The 19,837-nt window shown below is 33.0% G+C and overlaps 1 protein-coding gene across 7 annotated transcripts in view; it reads left to right on the forward strand.

The window, feature by feature from the left end:
* Positions 1 to 19,837, forward strand: part of CACNA2D1 (calcium voltage-gated channel auxiliary subunit alpha2delta 1) — a 474,506-nt gene that overhangs the window by 285,000 nt on the left and 169,669 nt on the right. For all 7 annotated transcript variants that reach the window (XM_069461262.1, XM_069461263.1, XM_069461264.1 and 4 more), the window contains exon 5: positions 10,542 to 10,583. In XM_069461262.1, the coding sequence (XP_069317363.1) occupies positions 10,542 to 10,583 (42 nt within the window). The remainder of the gene's footprint in view (positions 1 to 10,541; positions 10,584 to 19,837) is intronic.

Consider the following 19,837-nt stretch of genomic DNA (forward strand, 5'->3'; position numbering starts at 1 on the left):
GAGGAGAGAGAGGGGTGGGGAATCCAAATAGCAACATGATACAAGGTTTGCGAAATTTTCATCAATATATTTTCAGAAAGATCCTACCTATTACATATCTAATGGATTTTGTAAGCTTTAAGTGACATGCAGTAGTCTCCCCTTATTCGTGGTGTCACTTAGCATGGGTTCTGTTGTTACGGTCTGCCGAGATCTGAAGATATTAAATGGACTATTTCAGAATTAAACAATTCATAAGTTGTAAATTGCACATTTTTATGAGTAGTGTGGTATAATCTCCCATCGTCCTCATCTGTCTTGCCTATAGCATGTGAATCATTGGTCCTTTGCTCAGTGGCTCCACCCTGGACACACGTTTAGGGTGGGTTTTCAATATTAATTCTGCTTGACCCCTTTGTTTTAAACTATCTGCTAAACATTTGATTGAATTATTTTCCGGAAAAGTAGGAAGAGGGGAACAATACTTAAACAAGAAAATGCTGCCATCATCTGGGCAGGATATGAGCAAAGGAGCTATTCAGAGATCAAATCTCTTTTCAGGCAGGCCTTGCCCAAAGCTCGGTGGGATATCAGCTAATGGAACACAGCCTCCTCATCTTTAAATATAACTGGCTAAAATATGAGATGCTTATAATGCTAATTACTATGGACCTGAAAGTTAGCAGGTAAAAGCAAGTTTAGCAGAGGGGGTTTCTTTATCTTCAACGGGGTCAAGGGGATATGGCTACTGACCAAGTAACAGACTTTTGAGGTAGAAATAGTAAGAAGTGGGGAGAAACATGTAGTGGTAAAAATTCTAAGAAGCCAAGATACAGGGGGGAAAATGCTCAGAATTTATTCTGAAACAAAAGCAGTAATTGTTCCTGCCCAGTAGTGATTTAGTGGCTGTCTCTGTTATCAGATCAACTGTGGCAATATTGCAGGGCTTCTGCTCAAGTAACCCTTATCCTTATCTTACTTAATGATGGCCCCAAAGCACGTGAGTAGTGATGCTGGCATATTGTTACAATTATTCTACTGTATTATTAATCTGTTGCTATGCCTAATATATAATAATAAATTAAACTTTATTGTAGTTATGTATGTATAGGAAAAAACATGATATGTATAGGGATTGGTAGTATTTGTAGTTTTACATATCCATTAAGGGACTTGGAACATATTCCCTGCGGATGAGGAGGGAGTATTGTAATAGATGTGAATGCCTGTCTCCTGATAGATACATAATAAATGTTTCTTGTCCTCTCCTTTCTTTCCCTTCCTACATAGCCTATAAGCCCAATGAAAGATGAATTAAATTGATGCAGTGATTACCAACCTAATGTTCTTTGAGGCTCTGATTTTGGCCAGATTATTTTAAACTCAGTAATTCATTGACCATAATGTAAGTCTTCATATTTTGTTATAAGTATGATAATTTTCTGAAGTTGATAACGATTAATTTGGAAAGGCAGTTACCATTGAACAAATTAGCATGACTCTATTGCTAGGACATCATATATTATGATCAAGTTCTCTTCACTTTGATCATGAGTCAAGAAGATCTGTGAATTGTCTAAGTCAATAGGAAGAAACATAAAAAATGAAATATTTTGGTGGATTAAATTTTTAATGCTTTAGATGATTATACCCAAAGCTTCATTGGCATTACAGATTAAAGGGGATTAAAGCAAGTTCCTCAGCATTGTGGATGTGTTTGTTCAGTTTTGGACTGAGGTTCCTGGGAGACTTGGTATCTGAGGAGAATAATATATTTACCTTCTTATAGTCTATTTTTGCTCTCCTCATACAGTTTAAATCACATATTTATTGATATCACTTGGAACACCAACATAGCTTACAGGCAGATTCCTATTAAAGTTTATCAGATGAAGAAATAAATTGATGTAGCTCTTAATGTTTAATAGGAATTGATCTCCTTTGAAGTTCAGGAACCAGGGAACTCTGAAATCACAGTCTGCTTGGAATTTCTCATGGGTTTCCTATAGGAATAAAAGTGATCTACATTTTAACTTATTCGAAGCTTTTTAAAAGCTATATACTTCTTCTCTACTGTGATGCACTATGCATGTGTGTGCACATGTGCATACATGGGTGTGTTTTCGTCTAGAATTTCTAATAGCTTAGAAATAGAATTTAGTCTAGAATTTCTAGTAGTTTTTTTGTGGCCTATGATATTTATTCATTTATCATTCCATTCAATAGCACTGCATTAAATATTCCAGACACTGTGATAGCATTGAATGTATGAGTGAAAGAACACTGTCTATCCTTGAATTGGAGTATGTAAAATGATATATGGTAAAAAGTAAGAGAAGTAAACTTACAAAAGGCCAAAATTATTTTCCAAAATACTCTTCTAGTATGCTAAATAAATTAGTAATAAATTAAATCCATATTAAAATGCAGATTATAAAATAAAGTTAAAAGGACTGGATTAATGTATCTCAAAGATTATTAAACATTTTGTTTATTATTAGGTGAAGTGTTTAGAGTATATATATAAGGAATTCTCCATCTCCAAGAAGTAGGTCATTCCTGCATTTATGAGACTAGTACATGGAAGGCACAAGTATTTGGGGATAAGAAGACTCGGTATAACTGTTAATACTATTAGTCTGAACTTTACAATACACAAAATTAAGATTGATAATATGTAGCTTACTGGTTTACCTTTAGCAATCATATTCTCAGAAATACACATATTTTTATGTTTCTAGCATGTATATAAAGCGTGTATACTGGGGCTTAGTGTGTATACAAAGCTCAATACATATTTATCCCTATGAATGAATGCTGAGAGTTCAGGGAAGGAATAGATTATATTTTCCATTATAATGCATAGATCACTGAAGAACACTTTAGCAACATTATTCTAATTTCATCTTCTTTAATAAAATAGTGATATTTAAGCACATAATCAAAATTTTTAATTTTTTATCCAATTATAAAGGCTAATGAAGAGTTGATATAAAGAAATTGGTCAAATCCATCTTAAAAGTGGTAATGATTTGCTGATATACTAATCACATAATAATAAGTTGGCACTAGGTCATTTTTGGCCTTTAGTTCATTAGAGAAATACTAGAAAAATATTAAAATGGTTTATTTTTATATATGATCTAAGAAAATTTGAACTCTTGGCTTCTTTGATTTTTTTTTTATCTTCTGCTGGAATTTTAAATTTTAGACAAAAAAGTTCATGCCAGAACACATGTGAATTTTTAGTCTACAAATCATCTTAGTCACATTTTGCAAATTACCTGAATGTGATTAAAGGGAAAGCAGACACACAGGGGAAATTACAGAGATGATGAAGGAATGGAATGAAGGAATCAAGAGGGACCAGCATCTAGGACATAGATGGGGGAATAAGAACATTTGTGCTCTCATAAACTCACCAATAGAAATTAAATTTCAAGTCAAATGATATTAACTATTAGTGACAGAAAATTAGAATGGAAAAAAGCACTGTAGGAAATGTGATGTTTATAGTAGTACTATAAGTTGCAGGAGTTAGAAACCAAATTCTAACTACCTTTAAAAAAATAAATTATTGGGCTTTATAACTAAGAAACCTATAGATGAAGGTAGCCTGAAGGAGTCAGGCTTTCACCAGCTCAGCTTTTGCAACCATAACTTCATGGACCTGTTATTAAAGGCAGAAGTATAAGGAGGGAGGGACATGATTATTGAACAAATTTAGTCACTTGTTAATTTCTATAGTTAGAGAAATGGGGGTGTGATTTGTAGTCAAACAGAATCACGTGATTGGATTGGGGAAAGAAACAGAAGACTATAGAGTTTCTGAACAGAAAACGTTTTTACCAAGCAAAGCAAATCCACATTTGTTCTGTTTTTAAAATATAAGAATCACTGATTCACTGCTTGTATATTTTTTCCAGCATGATTATACAATTCGAGTGTTGGGATGAACAAGCAAACTTTTTTCCTTTTAATAAGCCCAGATGTTTTATTACTAGATTCAACAGACAAAATTACATTTCAATAAATAATAACAAACATAGCATAAGGAAAAAGAAAAAAATTACAAAAACTGTACACATATCCCTTGAAAGTGTGTACAGGCAATTAATATAGAGAATTATTATGTTCATAACTTTGTTGACCTGCAATTATAACTAAAAAATAATTTTAAGTGAAATGCTGATTCCCTGTGTTACATGTTTATATGAACACTTTGAATATATACTGCCTGTATCAGTATTAAGGTCTTTCTATTTTTCATTTTGTTATTTCAGAATATTATAGGGGATACAAATGTTTTGGTTACATGTATCGCTTTTGTATAGTTTGAGTCAATTTATACAAAATGTATAAATGTGCCCATCACCGAGATAGTGTGCATTGTATCTGTTCGGTGTGCATTTACCCAACCCTTCCTTCCCCCTCCCACCTACTTGATTTCTGTTGAGTTTTACTTCCATATGTACACATAAGTGCTGATTGATTAGTTCCAATTTAATGGTGAGTGCATGTGGTGTTTGTTTTTCCATTCTTGTGGTACTTCACTTAGAAGAATGGTCTCCGGTTCCATCTAGGTTGTTACAAAAGGTATTACTAGTTCCCCCTTTTTTTAATGGCTGAGTAGTACTCCATGATATACATATACCATATTTAATTAATCCACTCACGTGTTGATGGGCAGTTGGGTTGTTTCCACATCTTTGTGATTGTGAATTGTTCTGCAGTAAACATTCTAGTGCCAGGGTTTTTTTAATAAAATGACTTTTTTCCCTTTGGGTAAATGCCCAATAGTGGGATTGCTGTATCAAATGGTAGGTTTACTTTTAGTTCTTTGAGTTATCTCCCTACTGATTTCCATAAGAGGTTATACTAGTTTTCAGTCCCACCAACAGTATGTAAGTATTCCTTTCTCTAACTTTTGGAGTTTTTCTGGACAGGAATGGATGAAGATTGATGTGTAAAAGAGATGAAGAATTGAAAAGAGTGTAGAATAACAGAGGTTTGGATTACAGCTACAAAATTAGTGGACAGGATACATACAGAACCAACAAAAATAATTACCACTTGCATTAGGCTTTCTTATAAATTACCTCATTTGGTTTATCAGTTTAAAAAGAACAATAACTAGTAATTTTATTTCTTTTTCACTCTACTACATGTAATCTTTTAAGATAGTACTTTAAATAGACTCACTGCATACTAACTGATCTAAGAAAATAAAAATATAATAATTTATTTCATGTATAAGTATAGATAAAGCTAAAAAATAAATTCTTTGGATATGTATTCTCTATTTCTTTTTTATATATAAAATAATAGTTAACATTTATGAGGAACATATCATGTGCTAGGGACTGTGCTAAACATTTTATATTGATTATCTCATTTGTAGTCTCTTGTTACATAATGTGAATGCAGGTTTATTACAAGTCTTTAGTAACATTGATCTCCAGATGGGCCTGTAGCCATCTTTATTTTTCCTTTTATCCTTTATATTATATACTTTCTCAATATGTTCATGTGTTCCAAACCTCAAATAAATATAATGACATGAATAAATACTTTTTCAAGGACCACTGTCTTGGAAATAATTCACTCACATTCATATCCTCCCTCCCCTCCCCGACACCTCTTCCTGAGTTATTTTATTTTATTTATTTATTTTTATTTTTATTTTTTTATTATTATTTCAGCATATTGTGAGGGTTTATTTATTTACATTTTTTTTTTGAGACAGAGTCTCACTGTGTTGCCCGGGCTAGAGTGCCGTGGCGTCAGCCTAGCTCACAGCAACCTCAAACTCCTGGACTCAAGTAATCCTTGTGCCTCAGCCTCCCGAGTAGCTGAGACTACAGATGCAACACCCAGCTAATTTCTAAATTTTTTGTAGAGACGGTATCTCACTATTGCCCAGGCTGGCTAAGTTCTTTAATTCACACAGTGTTGCAGTGCTGCTGGTGGAACTCATCCCATGTTCAATAGTTGATTTGGCCACAATAGCAGTACTGCATATGGTTGCTAGGTCAATTGCTACAAATATATTTTCAGAAAAGTTGAGTTATAAATGATTTTAGCTAAACAGTGTGGATCTTGGCTGGCAGGAATCATTAACATAACTCATTTTTAATGAACACTATCCATAATGTTCAACCAATTGACTTTGTATTTTGAACTCAGGAGTGATAAAAATGACAATGATAATACAACTATTTTTTTTTTTTTTTTTACAGTGACTTTAGCAGACAATACAATTGCCCAGAATTTGTCAGGCTGTGGATCATTTGCAGAGCCAAGGGTGTAGCCAAGAAAAAAGAATCAGTAAATTGGACAGGAAGTTAATCTCTATTTAAATTTTGAATGTGTCATATATTTCAGTTGTTGACTATAAAATCCTAATATTCAGTTCCAATATTTAAGCCTTATTCCTGGCAACATCTTATTTCCTTGTGGAAGCTTTGTATGCCTCAGATTTTTAACATAAACTATTCATCAGAGGCCAACTTTTACGGAAAGTGGCATGCAAGGGACTGTCACTCACAATGTACATTTTTAAGATGGAAAGGTCTATTTTGCTCAGATTTAATTTTTGACTCCCAATAGACACTGGGGGACTAAAGTAATTTATCTCTCAACTTGCTAGGAGATGTTTTAAATTTCAGTAAGCAGCAGTATTATATTAGCATGGACCATTTGGGTACATTTGTTTCAAGGAGATAATAAATAACTAAACTACATAGTTAAAAATCAGAAACAAAACAATTTGTTCTTGTCATCTGGTGGTGCTTAAATTATGAAAAATAGCTCTCTAAAGGTTTCATCTATGAATCTAGTTTGAGGCTGTTGCTGACTTTATCATACCGCACATAAATGCATTGAAATCCACTGAAAACCTCTGTGTTTCAGTGTGAAGCACCTTCCAAGATGATGATGTTTAATAATTTGCATAAAAACATTTAGGCAAGAAGATAATAGAGAAACAAGATGATGCAATTCTATCATCTGTGTCTATGTTAATTAGTTTATATGGCATAAGAATTAAATGCTACTGGTATAGCTCTATTTTCTGGAGCAGAGACGGAATTTTGAGTGCTAGGGAAATTAAGAAAGAAACACACACACACATGAACTGATCAACAGAAGGAGAGTGTCTCAACTATCTGAAATTTTTAATTCTCAACTATATTAAAAACTAGGAACATTTTGGTTTATATGATTATGCCATCCAGCCATAATAAGAGACATTTTTCATATCTAGCAGGTCACAGTGATTGGGTCAGCTGTCACCTTCTTGCCACAAATGAGTTGGAAAGTGAGAGCTTACTCCCTATCATCAGGGTGTAGATAATATTCACCTTTGTTTCTCCAACACTTTGCACAGAGAAGGTTGCCAAAATAATTGTGGAATGAGTGAGATGTGGCTCCCTCTGTTGATGTGAAGACCCCAAAATCTCCCTGTACAAAATCCAAGTGAGATAGATGGAGGCAGACCATGTCAAAGGAGAAGGAATTCAGATGAGACCTTTCCCTTTCTCCTCTTAATTTCACCCTTTTGAGGCATTTAACTGTTTTTTTATAAAATTTCCTCTTCTAATTTTCTTTTAGCAAGGAGTTCATTTTAACTAGAACTCATCTCTCTAAAAGCCTCTGAACAGAATTTGGTTGATTCAGTGTGAATTGTTCTTTATTTCTGAGAATTGTCCTTCATCTCAATAATGCTAAGATTGGTTCTGGATATATTAATATTTTGGTGATTCAGTGATTGAATCACTCTAGCAAAGACTAATTTAGTTTAACATAGCTGCACATATCTTAATATATATTTTTATATAGCAGAGAAGATATCTACAAATGAATATGATATGAAAGAGAATTATTACTTTTCCAAATTATTTTTTCAAACTTATACTTAAAATTATTTCTCAGCCAAATAATTCTCACACTGTCTAAACAAAAGTCATGAATAAATCATTGACGTTTTCTATAGGAAAATATGATGAACTGAGACTGGAAAAAATACGTATATTTTTGAGATAGCATCTTGCTCTGTTACTTGGGCAAGAGTGTAGTGGCATCATCATAGCTTACTGCCACCTTGAACTCTTGGGCTCAAGCAGTTTTCCTGCTTCATCCTCCTGAGTAGCTAGGACTACAGGCATGCACCACCTTGCCGGGCTAATTTTTTCTGTTTTTTGTAGAGATAGAGGTCTCGTTGTGCTGCTCAGGCTGGTTTCAAACTCCTGGACTTAAGTGATCCTCCCACCTTTGCTTCCCAAAGTGCTAGTATTACAGGCATGAGCCAACATGCCCGGGCTGGAAAAATATTTTTATATGATTATATAAAAATATATATAACCATGTTTGACATTTATCTTAATGTCATATTGCTGTAGAGCTGGACTGGGTTGACAGAACAAATGCAAAGTTATAGTTTCTCCAACTCCTGATCCCCTATGTGAATTTATCCTTACTAAAATTGATCAGCTGAGCTTTTCTGTTAAAATAAGGAAAATAATGAAATGTGCAGATGCTATCAATGAGAAGTTTGAGGTATGAGAAAGATTATTTATTAGGGAAAAAGTTGACTAATCAACCTAGTCAATTAGCTCTAGTACCATGGACTAAGTGTAATCCTACATACATAGGTTGTTTTGGGCAATTGATCTTTAGCCATTATTTTACCTAAATGGTAGGAGTAGATATATTCAACTTATTTTATGCCTTTCTTGGCACAACAGTATGTGAATAGAGATAGTATCTGTTGAAATGATTATGTTGAATTGCTTGCAATTTAATGCAACTTCACCTTGTTTTCTATATGTTCCAATTCTGTAAATAAAAGCAAAAAAATGGCAGGAAGAAAGTCTAAAATGAAAATAAACTTAGTGTTTTCACTTTTGCCGGAATCCATATTCTAAATTGAAAAATTGTCTCCTAAGTATAAATTACAGAGTTGCAAGTAGGATCAATAAAGTAGTAATTAGGTTTGGGTCTCTGGTGGTTTGAGAAGATTCTCTTGCCTTGTATATGTGATGAGATCTGATTTTTATTTTAACTGTTATAAAACTAATGCTGTAAGAAATATTTTAGGAACTAGAATTTTTATGTGTATTAAAATTTTCTAACTGCTTAATAATTCTTTTTTAAAAAGCAATTAAATAATTTAAAAAGTTTTAGTAATTCTAAATGAAATAACTTCAAACTGATGGTTTTTACTCAGTATTATGAATCATATATTCTGATATTTATTTTATAGTTTTTGGTTTGGTCTTCATGGAGACCTATATTCTATAGATCTTCAGTTTTCTAGTATATTTCTCAAACAAACTAACAAAGGTAATTTTCTATGGCAAATAAATTGAGAAACAAAACAAGATATATTTTCCTCTTGGACATTTATAGTGTACAATCATACGCTGAGGCCCTGTGAAGTCCTACTGAAAAGAGACAATTTTAACTTTATTGTTCTCTAAAGTCATATGGCTATGGAATGCTTTTCCTTGTGAAACATCTATTAATATTTTGAAGAACTAGTGATTTTTTTTGGAGTAGTGATACATTTTGAGAAGCACTAATTTAGTAAATTTTCCCCAAGCAATTTTCTTTAAAAAACGCTGTGGATTATATGTTTTTAATAAAATTTTAGAGTGTCTATGTTTGTGGATATGTAAGAGGCACAGAAAAATACATCTTTACATAGCAGTCAATTTACGACTGAAGACATAAGGAAGATGGACTATATCTTCAATCATGACGGGAGAAGAAAGGAAAGAGCAATCTGTATAAGTGGATTATTTTTATATTGCATAGGAATAGCCTCAGAGACACAAAGAATAGGAGTTTTGAATTCCTTGACAGTCATTTCATTCATCTTTTCTCTCCCATTTTCCCTCTGCAGCACAATTTGTAGCCCTAATTTGTATTTATGGTACTTTTCAGCAACATCATGGCTAGCAGAGTTGTCCATTATATATTTATTCTTGCTAAAAAGCTAATACTAATTTACTACTTTGCTAGAATATGAGAATATTAGTGTGTTAGATAATCTGATATTTTTTGCTATCTGAATTCCCAGTTACTCATGATTCCTTATCTGACTCTCATAAGGTAATTTCTGCCAATATTGCATATGTGTGTGTGTATATATATGTATATGTATAAATCATGGCTTCAACAAAATGTTAATAAGACACTTATCATACATGCTTCTTGAAGTATCTCATTTATTACTGAATACATATGTATGTGTTTATATGTATAATATATGTTTTTGTACAACTGTTTGACTTATGAATTCACACTTCATTTTTTCTTAACAAATGGTTCTTAGGCTTATATTGAGAACTTATTCCCAATGCAAGATGTGCTTTGCAAATACCTTTTCTACATTCTTTTAATGTTCTTAGAAAAATATTGACTAATATTTGTGGAATATATTGTGAAAGAAATATTATAAGTATTTTAATATTTAAAATATGCATAAAATGTACTAAGTGTTGATGCAGTCTTTTTTGTTCTTACTCAAGTCAATAAAGCACTTTTTTTTTCTTTTGTAGAGCAATGAAGTTGTCTACTACAATGCAAAGGATGATCTCGATGTGAGTATTACAAGTTTTACACTAAATTCCAAGAAAACTTAGTTATAGTAGAATGATTGGTTATATAGAACAAATTGAGCTAGCAGGTTTAGTTTTTAAGAAAATGTTAGAGAGCATAAAGAAAATGCTAGTCAGACAGTAATGATGAATTTTAGTGATTTAGAGATTTTTAACAACTTTTTATTGGCATCTTCCTAAGTAAAAATTCCATGTGTTTGCCTGGGTCTGAACTCCCACTGCACTCTGTCCAGACTTCACTCCGTTGCACCGTCTGTGATACTCTGGAGTCCATTAGCAATGCTGAAGACAGAGATCATATCCCATCCATCTCTGTATCCTGGCTCCCGTCTCTAGAGTCACCACACATATCTATCTGCTCTGACTTGAACTGCATACACCAGGGGGAACCATTTATTTCAACTGCAATGTGAATGACACCCCAGAAGCTGTACAACAACTAGCTCTGCTGGTCCAATCTTTGAAATAAAGTAGTTGCTTTTAAATGCCTTTAAATAAATGCCTTTAAATGCCTTTAAATAAATGACTGTAATATACATATTCAAATGATTTAAGAACATGGATTAATGTTTGCCACATTTGGATAGAAATTGAAGAGACATGTTAATTACTTAGTTATGATGGACACATTTCTAAAATTATAAAGATTACACTGAATTTTACAGAATTATTGTATATTTGACTATTTACATCAGAAAAAATACCTAGATATACGTATCTATTTATACAAAATTATTTGTTGGGGGTCTCCTATATTTTAAGTATTTTAAGAGCTTAGAATAAATCAGTGAAAAAAATATTATAAAATTATTATATGTCATCCATACTTTTTTATCTGAATAAAAAATTATATTCCTATACTATTGTATAGAATTTTTTTCCAGCTGTTTAAAAGATAAAAGTTAAAAAAGTATACAAAACAAGTAGAGCTGATTTTCAAAAAAGAAAAAATAATTATAGTTTGCTTGAAATGTCAGTTTCCCAAATTATACCAGTGCTACTAGTATTTCTGAATACCATAGTTTTTTTGAGCACTAACTTTGCATGCTCCTAACCACTTTACACAAATTATTTTATTTAATTCCTACAAAACACTATGAATTAAATAGGTTTTATTTTTTCCAATTCATAAATGAGTAACTAAGAGTGTTTTAAAATGTATTTTCTTTCCTCTAGACATAGGTAGTTTGCTGGTGATATCTTTTTTCTTATGATGAATATATCTGTCATTTTAATGATGTAGGAGGTTTATTAAGGACAACCTGTCAGCTAACTCAACATGTTTTAATAGTTTATTGATTGGCATCAGAATAAATGTCAATTTTGAAGAGATGTTTAGTTTCACCATTAGAATTAGTATTTGATGTTTAAAAATCATATGGTCATTTAAAAATGTATACAAAATCTTCATCAACCTTCCTGATGGTACATTGATTGTAACTTTTTTTAAACATTTAATTTGTAAAACTAAGACAAAGATTTGATAATAAAGTGAATGAATTGACATGCAGTCCTCCAATTAAGGGTTGCCTAAAGATAATGAAACCAATACTGTATGCAAATACATATTTTTTTTTCTGTAAACTAATTAAAGAAGTTACTTTATTTATTTATTTATTTTTTATTTCAGCTCATTATGGGGGTACAAAAGTTCAGGTTATATATATTGCCCATGCCTCCCCATCCCCCCGAGTCTGAGCTTTAAGTGTGTCCATTCCCCAGACAGTGCACATCGCACTCATCATGTAGGTATGCACCCCTCCCCTCCCTCCACCCCCATTCCTGCCAGTCAGAACTTCAAGCGTGTGTGCACTGCCTGGGGAATGGACACGCTAGAAGTTACATTTTTATGTCAGCAGTGTTATTTACTTGATCAGGTTTGGTTATTCATTAGAAAGTTATTTTTATTTTACATAGAAATTGGCCAGTTTTCTTTGTTCAAAAGTTTAGCAATTATATGCATAAATGTCAATATGACTTTTTAGTATGTACCACCCTACTTTCAATCACAGTGCTTCAGAGTTGCCCATTTAAGCATATTTACCCATTACAAGTGGAAAAGTGCACATGGGCCACATATTTGTATGAATTGAGTTGTCCTCAATATTTTCTTACATAGTTTGTCTACACAGATGCTCATTCATTTAAATAAATTTTCTGTGAGAGAGAAAAGTTTGTGTGAGTGCACCATTGAACTTGCCCTGTTTTTTGCCTTTCCTTATCCAAAAATTAGTCTATAATACTACTGTGGGTTATAATTGTGCCTATGAAAAGGATTCATTCTCATTTTTAGGCCATGAGGTGAACTTTAGCAAATTAAATCAAAATGTTATTAGTAGCAAAATATCACCATTTAAATTTAAAACTTAAAAAAGTGGTCAGCAATGTTCATTTCTTTATATGCAAATAATAACACTGCCAGATTAATTTGCAGAGTGCTGTAGAGTGGAAAGACAACTAGAATAGGAATCAGACAAATTCATGCCCCAATCCAGTCCTAAAATTATAGTCACCCCTAGAGGATTAATACCTACTAAAATTTGAAATCTTCTTCTCTCATCTAAAACATGATATAGCTGGGTAGGCAATCCAGAAAGTTCATTCCAGTTCTTTATATTCTTGGATTCTTATGACAATATATACTAGGATGTATAAAGAATTTACTTACATGTTTAAAGAATATGGCCACATTATAGAATTTAATAGTCCAAAGGGAGGGAGAAAAACACATTCATTACCCTCTTACCCTACTATAAACATTTTCCTGGTTTTCTCATGAATATATGTATTCACTTATTTCTGTGATTCTTTAAGTGAAGAAGTTTATAAGTGGCATAGTCATTTTCTATCTTGTGATGAGATAGTTCTTGGATCATTGTTTTGAGTTCATATAACATGATTCAATTAACTCCTCTTCTACCTTGGAAATTTCATTTTCCTTTGTGAGTATTCACATAAATACCAATGCAACAAACATCTTTGTGCATGAACATTTTTCTACAAAGTGTTGAATTTATTTTAAGATAGATTCCCAGAAGTAGGAATATTGGATCAAAAATTTTAGACATTTTAGTGAATTTTGATACATTTTGCAAAATCATTTACAAAAAGGACCAGAACAAGTTCCACTGTCATCACTAATGAACAGAGTAATTATTTCTTCAAAGGCTGTTCAGTATTATATTAGAAGATAATTTAACACATTAAAATAGTTTTCATTGTTTTGATGACTTGTGTCTGCCAATATTCAGATTTTGTTCCTCACATGGGAAAGCCATGGTTTTTCAGGCTCTTTTACTTGTGAAAGTTCTCTAACCAAAGTAAGGCTCAATTTGCTTATCTATAGATTCTATATAATAACATGCATTCCTTAATAATATTAAATATCTAAAATAAGATTTTATACACATAAATCTGAATACCTATTGATTCATATAAGCATTAAATAAATGTTACTTGGATTTGGCCATAGTAATGAGTCTGGATATTTTTTTTGTAAATAAATCAGATTTTTATTTATAACAAATAAGAAATTATTTTGTTTGTAGTCAGGACATTTTAAAGGATATTTTTGCATTCACTTAATTTTCATCTGCATGGCACATATTTCCACATGGAATTTGAGCCGATTTACTGTCAAAAACCAAATTCAAATGTTTCAGAAAGAGACATCTGAAACCTAGAGAAGTGTAGAAAACATTCTGCTCTAGGTATTTGGGGAAATTTTTATTGTATCTAAATGCTTAATTTTATTTTGCATTTCCTGTTGTTCATGTCAGTTACAGAATCAAAATTGATGTGGCTGCCATTGCTTAAGATAAAGCAAGAATGTAATTTGTCAAGAGAAAAACATGTTTGAGAGGAATGACATGAGAAATATAATTCTACTTATATAAGGCTTTTAAAAAATAAAAAGGCCAATACATTTTCATTTTGAATTTCAACCTGAATTTGAAACATAAGGTGAATCTTGCTAACATAGTCCAGTCTTCTGGATTTGGAATATAGTATTTCACATAAAATTTTTGAGAATTTGTAAAGAACTTTAAGAGAATTCATTTTAAACAACAATAAAAGATTTTTATTGGAGGAGCTTGATGTGCTTTAGGTATGATACCATCGCTCTTTTATAAGACTTTTTGAATCAAAAGACATTTTGAATCAAAATGAGCCATGTTTTATTGATTAGCACATCAATTTCGCTGTTACAGAAAAACATAACATAAAAGTGGCTAAAACTAGACAGAAGTTGATTCCTCTCTCATGGAACAGTCTAGATACCATCTAGATACTAGATAATATGGCAACTCACAATCATCTAGGCTCCAAGGTTCTTCTCCTACGTTCTCTGCTCTCCTCAATGTAGCTTGTCTATGTTGTGGTCCAAGATTGATGCTCTAATAGCCACAATGGGTTTTTTGCATGCTAGAAAATAGGTGGAAGGCAAGTGGCAATAGGGGACATGTCCTTTGCCTTTAGGGGTATGCTCTGGAAGTTGTACACATCACTTCTCTCTGCATCCATTGGCTACAACTTAGTGACTAGCCTTGCCTAGTCTCAAGAGGATGCGGAGTATAATCCCCCTCCCCCATGTGTATATACTCAACTAAAATGTAGAGTTCTGTTACTAAAGAAAGAAGGAGGAGAATAGTAATTGGGACATAATTAACTAGTAGTTTCTGCACACATCTTTAATATATTATTCTTGACGTATAAGGTTCATGCTAACACTCCACCTACTTTTCTGAGTGACTTCTATCATTTAAATATAGTCAAATTTTTTTACTGAAAGAAAATTTTCTTTCACAGTAAAATAAAGTTGTGTACCACACTGAGTATTTTCTAATCTCTCTTAATGCATGTGTTATGATCACTATGATCAAATTGTTTTCACTATTTTACAGTGTAAGAAAGTTAAGAACTGTAAGTAAATGTTGTACTTTGATGTTACACTTCAGGATTATATTTTTTTTTCAAAGATTTTTACTTATCTGATGAAGTTGAACTCTTATGAATAATGAAATTTACTCAGTTTCACCAAAAGTTTTGCAATAGAGCATGGATTTAATTGGCTGCTCTGTCCACAACTATCTCCCAATATTTTATATGTCAAATGTTCACAAATCATAATGCCATCACTTTTTCTTTTGTTTAAATTTGACTCACTATAACTGTTTTTTTTTTTTTTTTTTTTGGAGACAGGGTCTTGCTGTCTTTCTAGGGCTAGAGTGCAATGGCATTATCATAGCTCACTGCAACCTTAAACTCCTGAGCTGGAGCGATCCTCCTAAGTAGCTGGGACTACAGGTGTGCACCATGATGCCTGGCTAATTTTTCTATTTTTTGTAGAGGTGGGATCTCACTCTTGCTCAGGCTAGTCTCAAACTCCTGGCCTCAAGCGATCCTCTGCCTTTAGCCTCCCAAAGTGCTAGAATTGCAGGTGTGAGCCACTTTGCTGGGCATGTCCTGGCTTTTCTATGTACCATTTTAGTTGTGTATTTTTATTGCTCAATTTCTACAATGTCATATTCTTCATTAAAAATTGGTCATTTGAGAGTGTATAATGTGAATTAACCATCTGTCTACGTCTAATATCTAATTAAACAATGAAATTAGTTGGAATACTAAATGCTGAGAAAATATCAATTAATAAATTTGTCCTCAGTATGTTTCAATGGTGATATAAATATCTGAGAGCTATTAAAAGAAACACATTAAATTTATCAGAGCTTATTTGAGCAGTGTTCATGAATTGAGCATCACTCAGAACAAAGAGAGAGTTCCACTTGGCAACATGGGCAGGCAGGATTTATAAATAGAAAATGGAAGTGATGTGCAGAATCAGCTTGATTGGTTATAGCTGGGTATTTGCCCTTTTGGGGCATCGTGTGATATGGCATTTGCCTTCCTTGGACATGGTCTGATCATTTGACAGCCTATGATTGGCTAAAGCTCAGCTGCTGGGATTGGCTAAGACTCAGCTATTTGTTACAAGAATGTATCCTTAGGTTGCAGTTTGTTTACATCCTAACCTAGGTTGCAGTTCAGTATGTGGAAATTCAAAGTTCTAGTGCAGCTTTAGGCCAAATTTAATTTAAAAGGGCTAAACAAAGTTTATACTTTAAATGTTATAGGTCCTGGAGAAAACTAAAAGATAATAACCCAAGCCTCTGGTTTATTTATAACTTTTCCCCTAGTTCTATTTTAGCAGGAGATTTTTTTTTTCCAACTCCTAAGACTAGGAGAATAGTGATCATTTTCTATATTTTCAAATGCTATTATATCAATCATTTCCTTTTGTTGCTCCAATACAATCACCTGAGTTTTAGATATTAGTCTCAAATATTTACTTAAAAGCTATTGAAATGATCTCATTTTATGGTTCTAAATTTTAAATATATTTTAAATTATGTGATACATTATTAATTTATAAATATTCCTAAAAATAATATTTATAAATGTATTTTCCACAGTCAAGACCTTCAAGTCGCTTACTATTGATTTTGTTTGATATTTAAGACTCTGCAGAAGTTTTACCATATACTTTCCTAAGATGACATAACTTTTGGCAATTAAATGACATTGTCTCCTTCTTGGAGGCACAACCAATCTTTATGACTCAGTCATTATGTTCCCTTGAGGTCCCTCCTTACAATATATGTTACCACAGGGCAGCTTTTGTGTACTTACAGCAGCTGACATAACTCTTATAATATCTAGCACATTATAATCACTCAATAAACTTTCTTACCCAGGAATGCTTTCCCATTTCTATTCTATATGTTTTGTTTCATTTGTAAAGAGACCCTTTCACCACTGTCCCCAACTTCAGCCCTGATGTTTGTGGGTCTCTGTGATCCAGAGGATTGATATTGAGATACGTACTTGAAGACAATGCTTGCTTTTAGTGAGTGCATACTATTGACTAGCAAGTATACCAAATATTTTATATCATTCTGTCCCCTCTAGTTACAAATACAACAACAGTAAGGACAAATGCCTGGAAAAAATTTGCACACCTGACCATTTCCCAGTGCTAAGACTAGAGAGGCTTTTCTTCGTTTAAGACCAATGAAATAGAAAATAGTCAATGGAGGAATCTGTGAAAGATTCAGTAACAGTGTAGTAGATACACCATAGTATTAAAGAAAATTTCCTCTGAGATAATGTTATTTAAGTTCTTAAGGTAAAAAGAAAATCATTAACTGGATGCTTAGTGCCACCAATGAAAAAGCCAGTGATCTATAAAAAGTAGATTAAAATAAAACCATCAGAACAAAAACCACTGAAACGAAATTCCCATTGGAAGAACCAACAGATTTGACAATGCAAATTATTCATCAGTGATGCTTAGGGTCATCTTGAGAAATACTCCCTGAATGCCAAAAAGTAAGATAAATTATGAGAACGAAAATAGTAAATATGGAGGTCAAAATTCAGAGATGTATCCATAAGTCTTATATTTCCGAAGACTATCTCAAAGTACATGGATTAGATACAATAATCAAGGATTTAATGGAAGAAAACATTCAGGTCTGCAATGGAATCTGTATATAATTGCAAATTTGGAAGGCCTACAGTGTTTCAGGCAAAGGTTTTTTAAAGTCAGGAACATTTATACCAAAAACTTGCTCAAGGATATCCAAGTGGAGATTTCTAGTAGGCAGCTAAATATTTAGTTTGGTTGCTTAGGAGAATGGCCTAGAATAGAGTTTTATGTTTAGCTTGAGTGGAATTTGAAAACAAGTGGCTGAAATTTCTCCAGCAAGTGTGAAGTTACATATATAGCAAGGCCAGATTCAACTAAAGATACATTTTGACGTGCTCACACGAAGTTAAAAGCAAAACGAATTTAAATACCTTTGGGTGTAGCACGTTCTCCAGCCTGTTATGATCCCACTATTTTCTATTGTCTTACTCTCACCCTGCTTCACACATCTACACAATAGAAAAAAATAATAATAATAAAAATGACAAGGCTGCGTGTGGTGACTCATGCCTGTAATCCTAGCACGTTGGGTGGCTGAGGTGGGAGGATCACAGGAAGCCAAGTGTTTGAGACCAGCCTGAGCAACCTAGCGAGATCCCCATCTCTATAAAAAATAGAAAAATTAGCCAGGCATGGTGGTGCACACCTGCAGTCCCAGCTATTCAGGAGGCTGAGGCAGGAGGATCGCTTGAGCCTAGGGGTTTGAGGTTGCTGTGAATTATGATGACACCACTGAACTCCAGCCTGAGCAACAGACTGAGACCCTATCTCCTCCACCCCTTGCTCCCTGCAAGCCTTAAGATAGTGTAGGATAGAATCCACAAAGCAACAACATTTAATATAAGATGGGACAGGGGCAAGGAGTGTGAGATAGGAGTAGCTAGAGTTAAACAAGGGGTAGCTTTCATAATAGAAGTGAATCATACAAAGAAGGCCTGGGTTTAGTACATGTTGGAATCAGGCTGAAATTTCAAATTGCCACATTTCTACAGTTCTTCAATTTGTGTTATGCTAGTAATCACCAAGTTTCACATTTGTATATAAAGAATGATATACTCTAGTGTAATCTATTGATTTTGTTCATTATAATGATGCATTGCCTTACTTAAAGGTAAAACAACTATGAAAAGTTGATCAATTATTTCTTTAGAGTATAAGCTTTCTATTAGTTATATCTGAATTGGTCAGTTTGTAGGGAGAATGTAAGCTCTTCAAGGACTCTGGTATAAGACAGTTCCTCAAGGGCATTTTGTAATATCTGTGCTCCTCTACTTAGATCACTGCTATTTATATTCACCTTGTGGCTATGAAATAAATACAGACAGCCAGATTTAGCTCAAGCAGTGGATGAAATAAGGGATAGAATTAATGTCCCCTTAAGATTGTATAATATAAAAACTATGGCTGTAGTCATTTAAACAAATTTTCCTCTTGAAATGTAAAAATGCAGGTATAACTGGGCTAAATTATTTGGTGAGTCACAGTTCTCATGGAAGGATTTAAGGCTCATAGCCTTACTGAAAATTTAAGACAGTCTTTCTTATGTCCAGTTAATTTGTGCTAGTTAATGTTAACATGTTCACTCCTCTAATTACATGATCATGATATCCTACAATCGTTCCAATAAAATGCTAAGTATTCTTTAAAAACCCAGTTCAAATAATTCTCCTCTTGAAGCCTTTCTTGGTTTTTCTATGTAGCAAATGGTATTCCTTCCTATGGATGTTCTAAGCAACTTCTAAAATAT

Source organism: Eulemur rufifrons, chromosome 29, assembly GCF_041146395.1.
Source record: "Eulemur rufifrons isolate Redbay chromosome 29, OSU_ERuf_1, whole genome shotgun sequence".
NCBI lineage: Eukaryota > Metazoa > Chordata > Mammalia > Primates > Lemuridae > Eulemur > Eulemur rufifrons.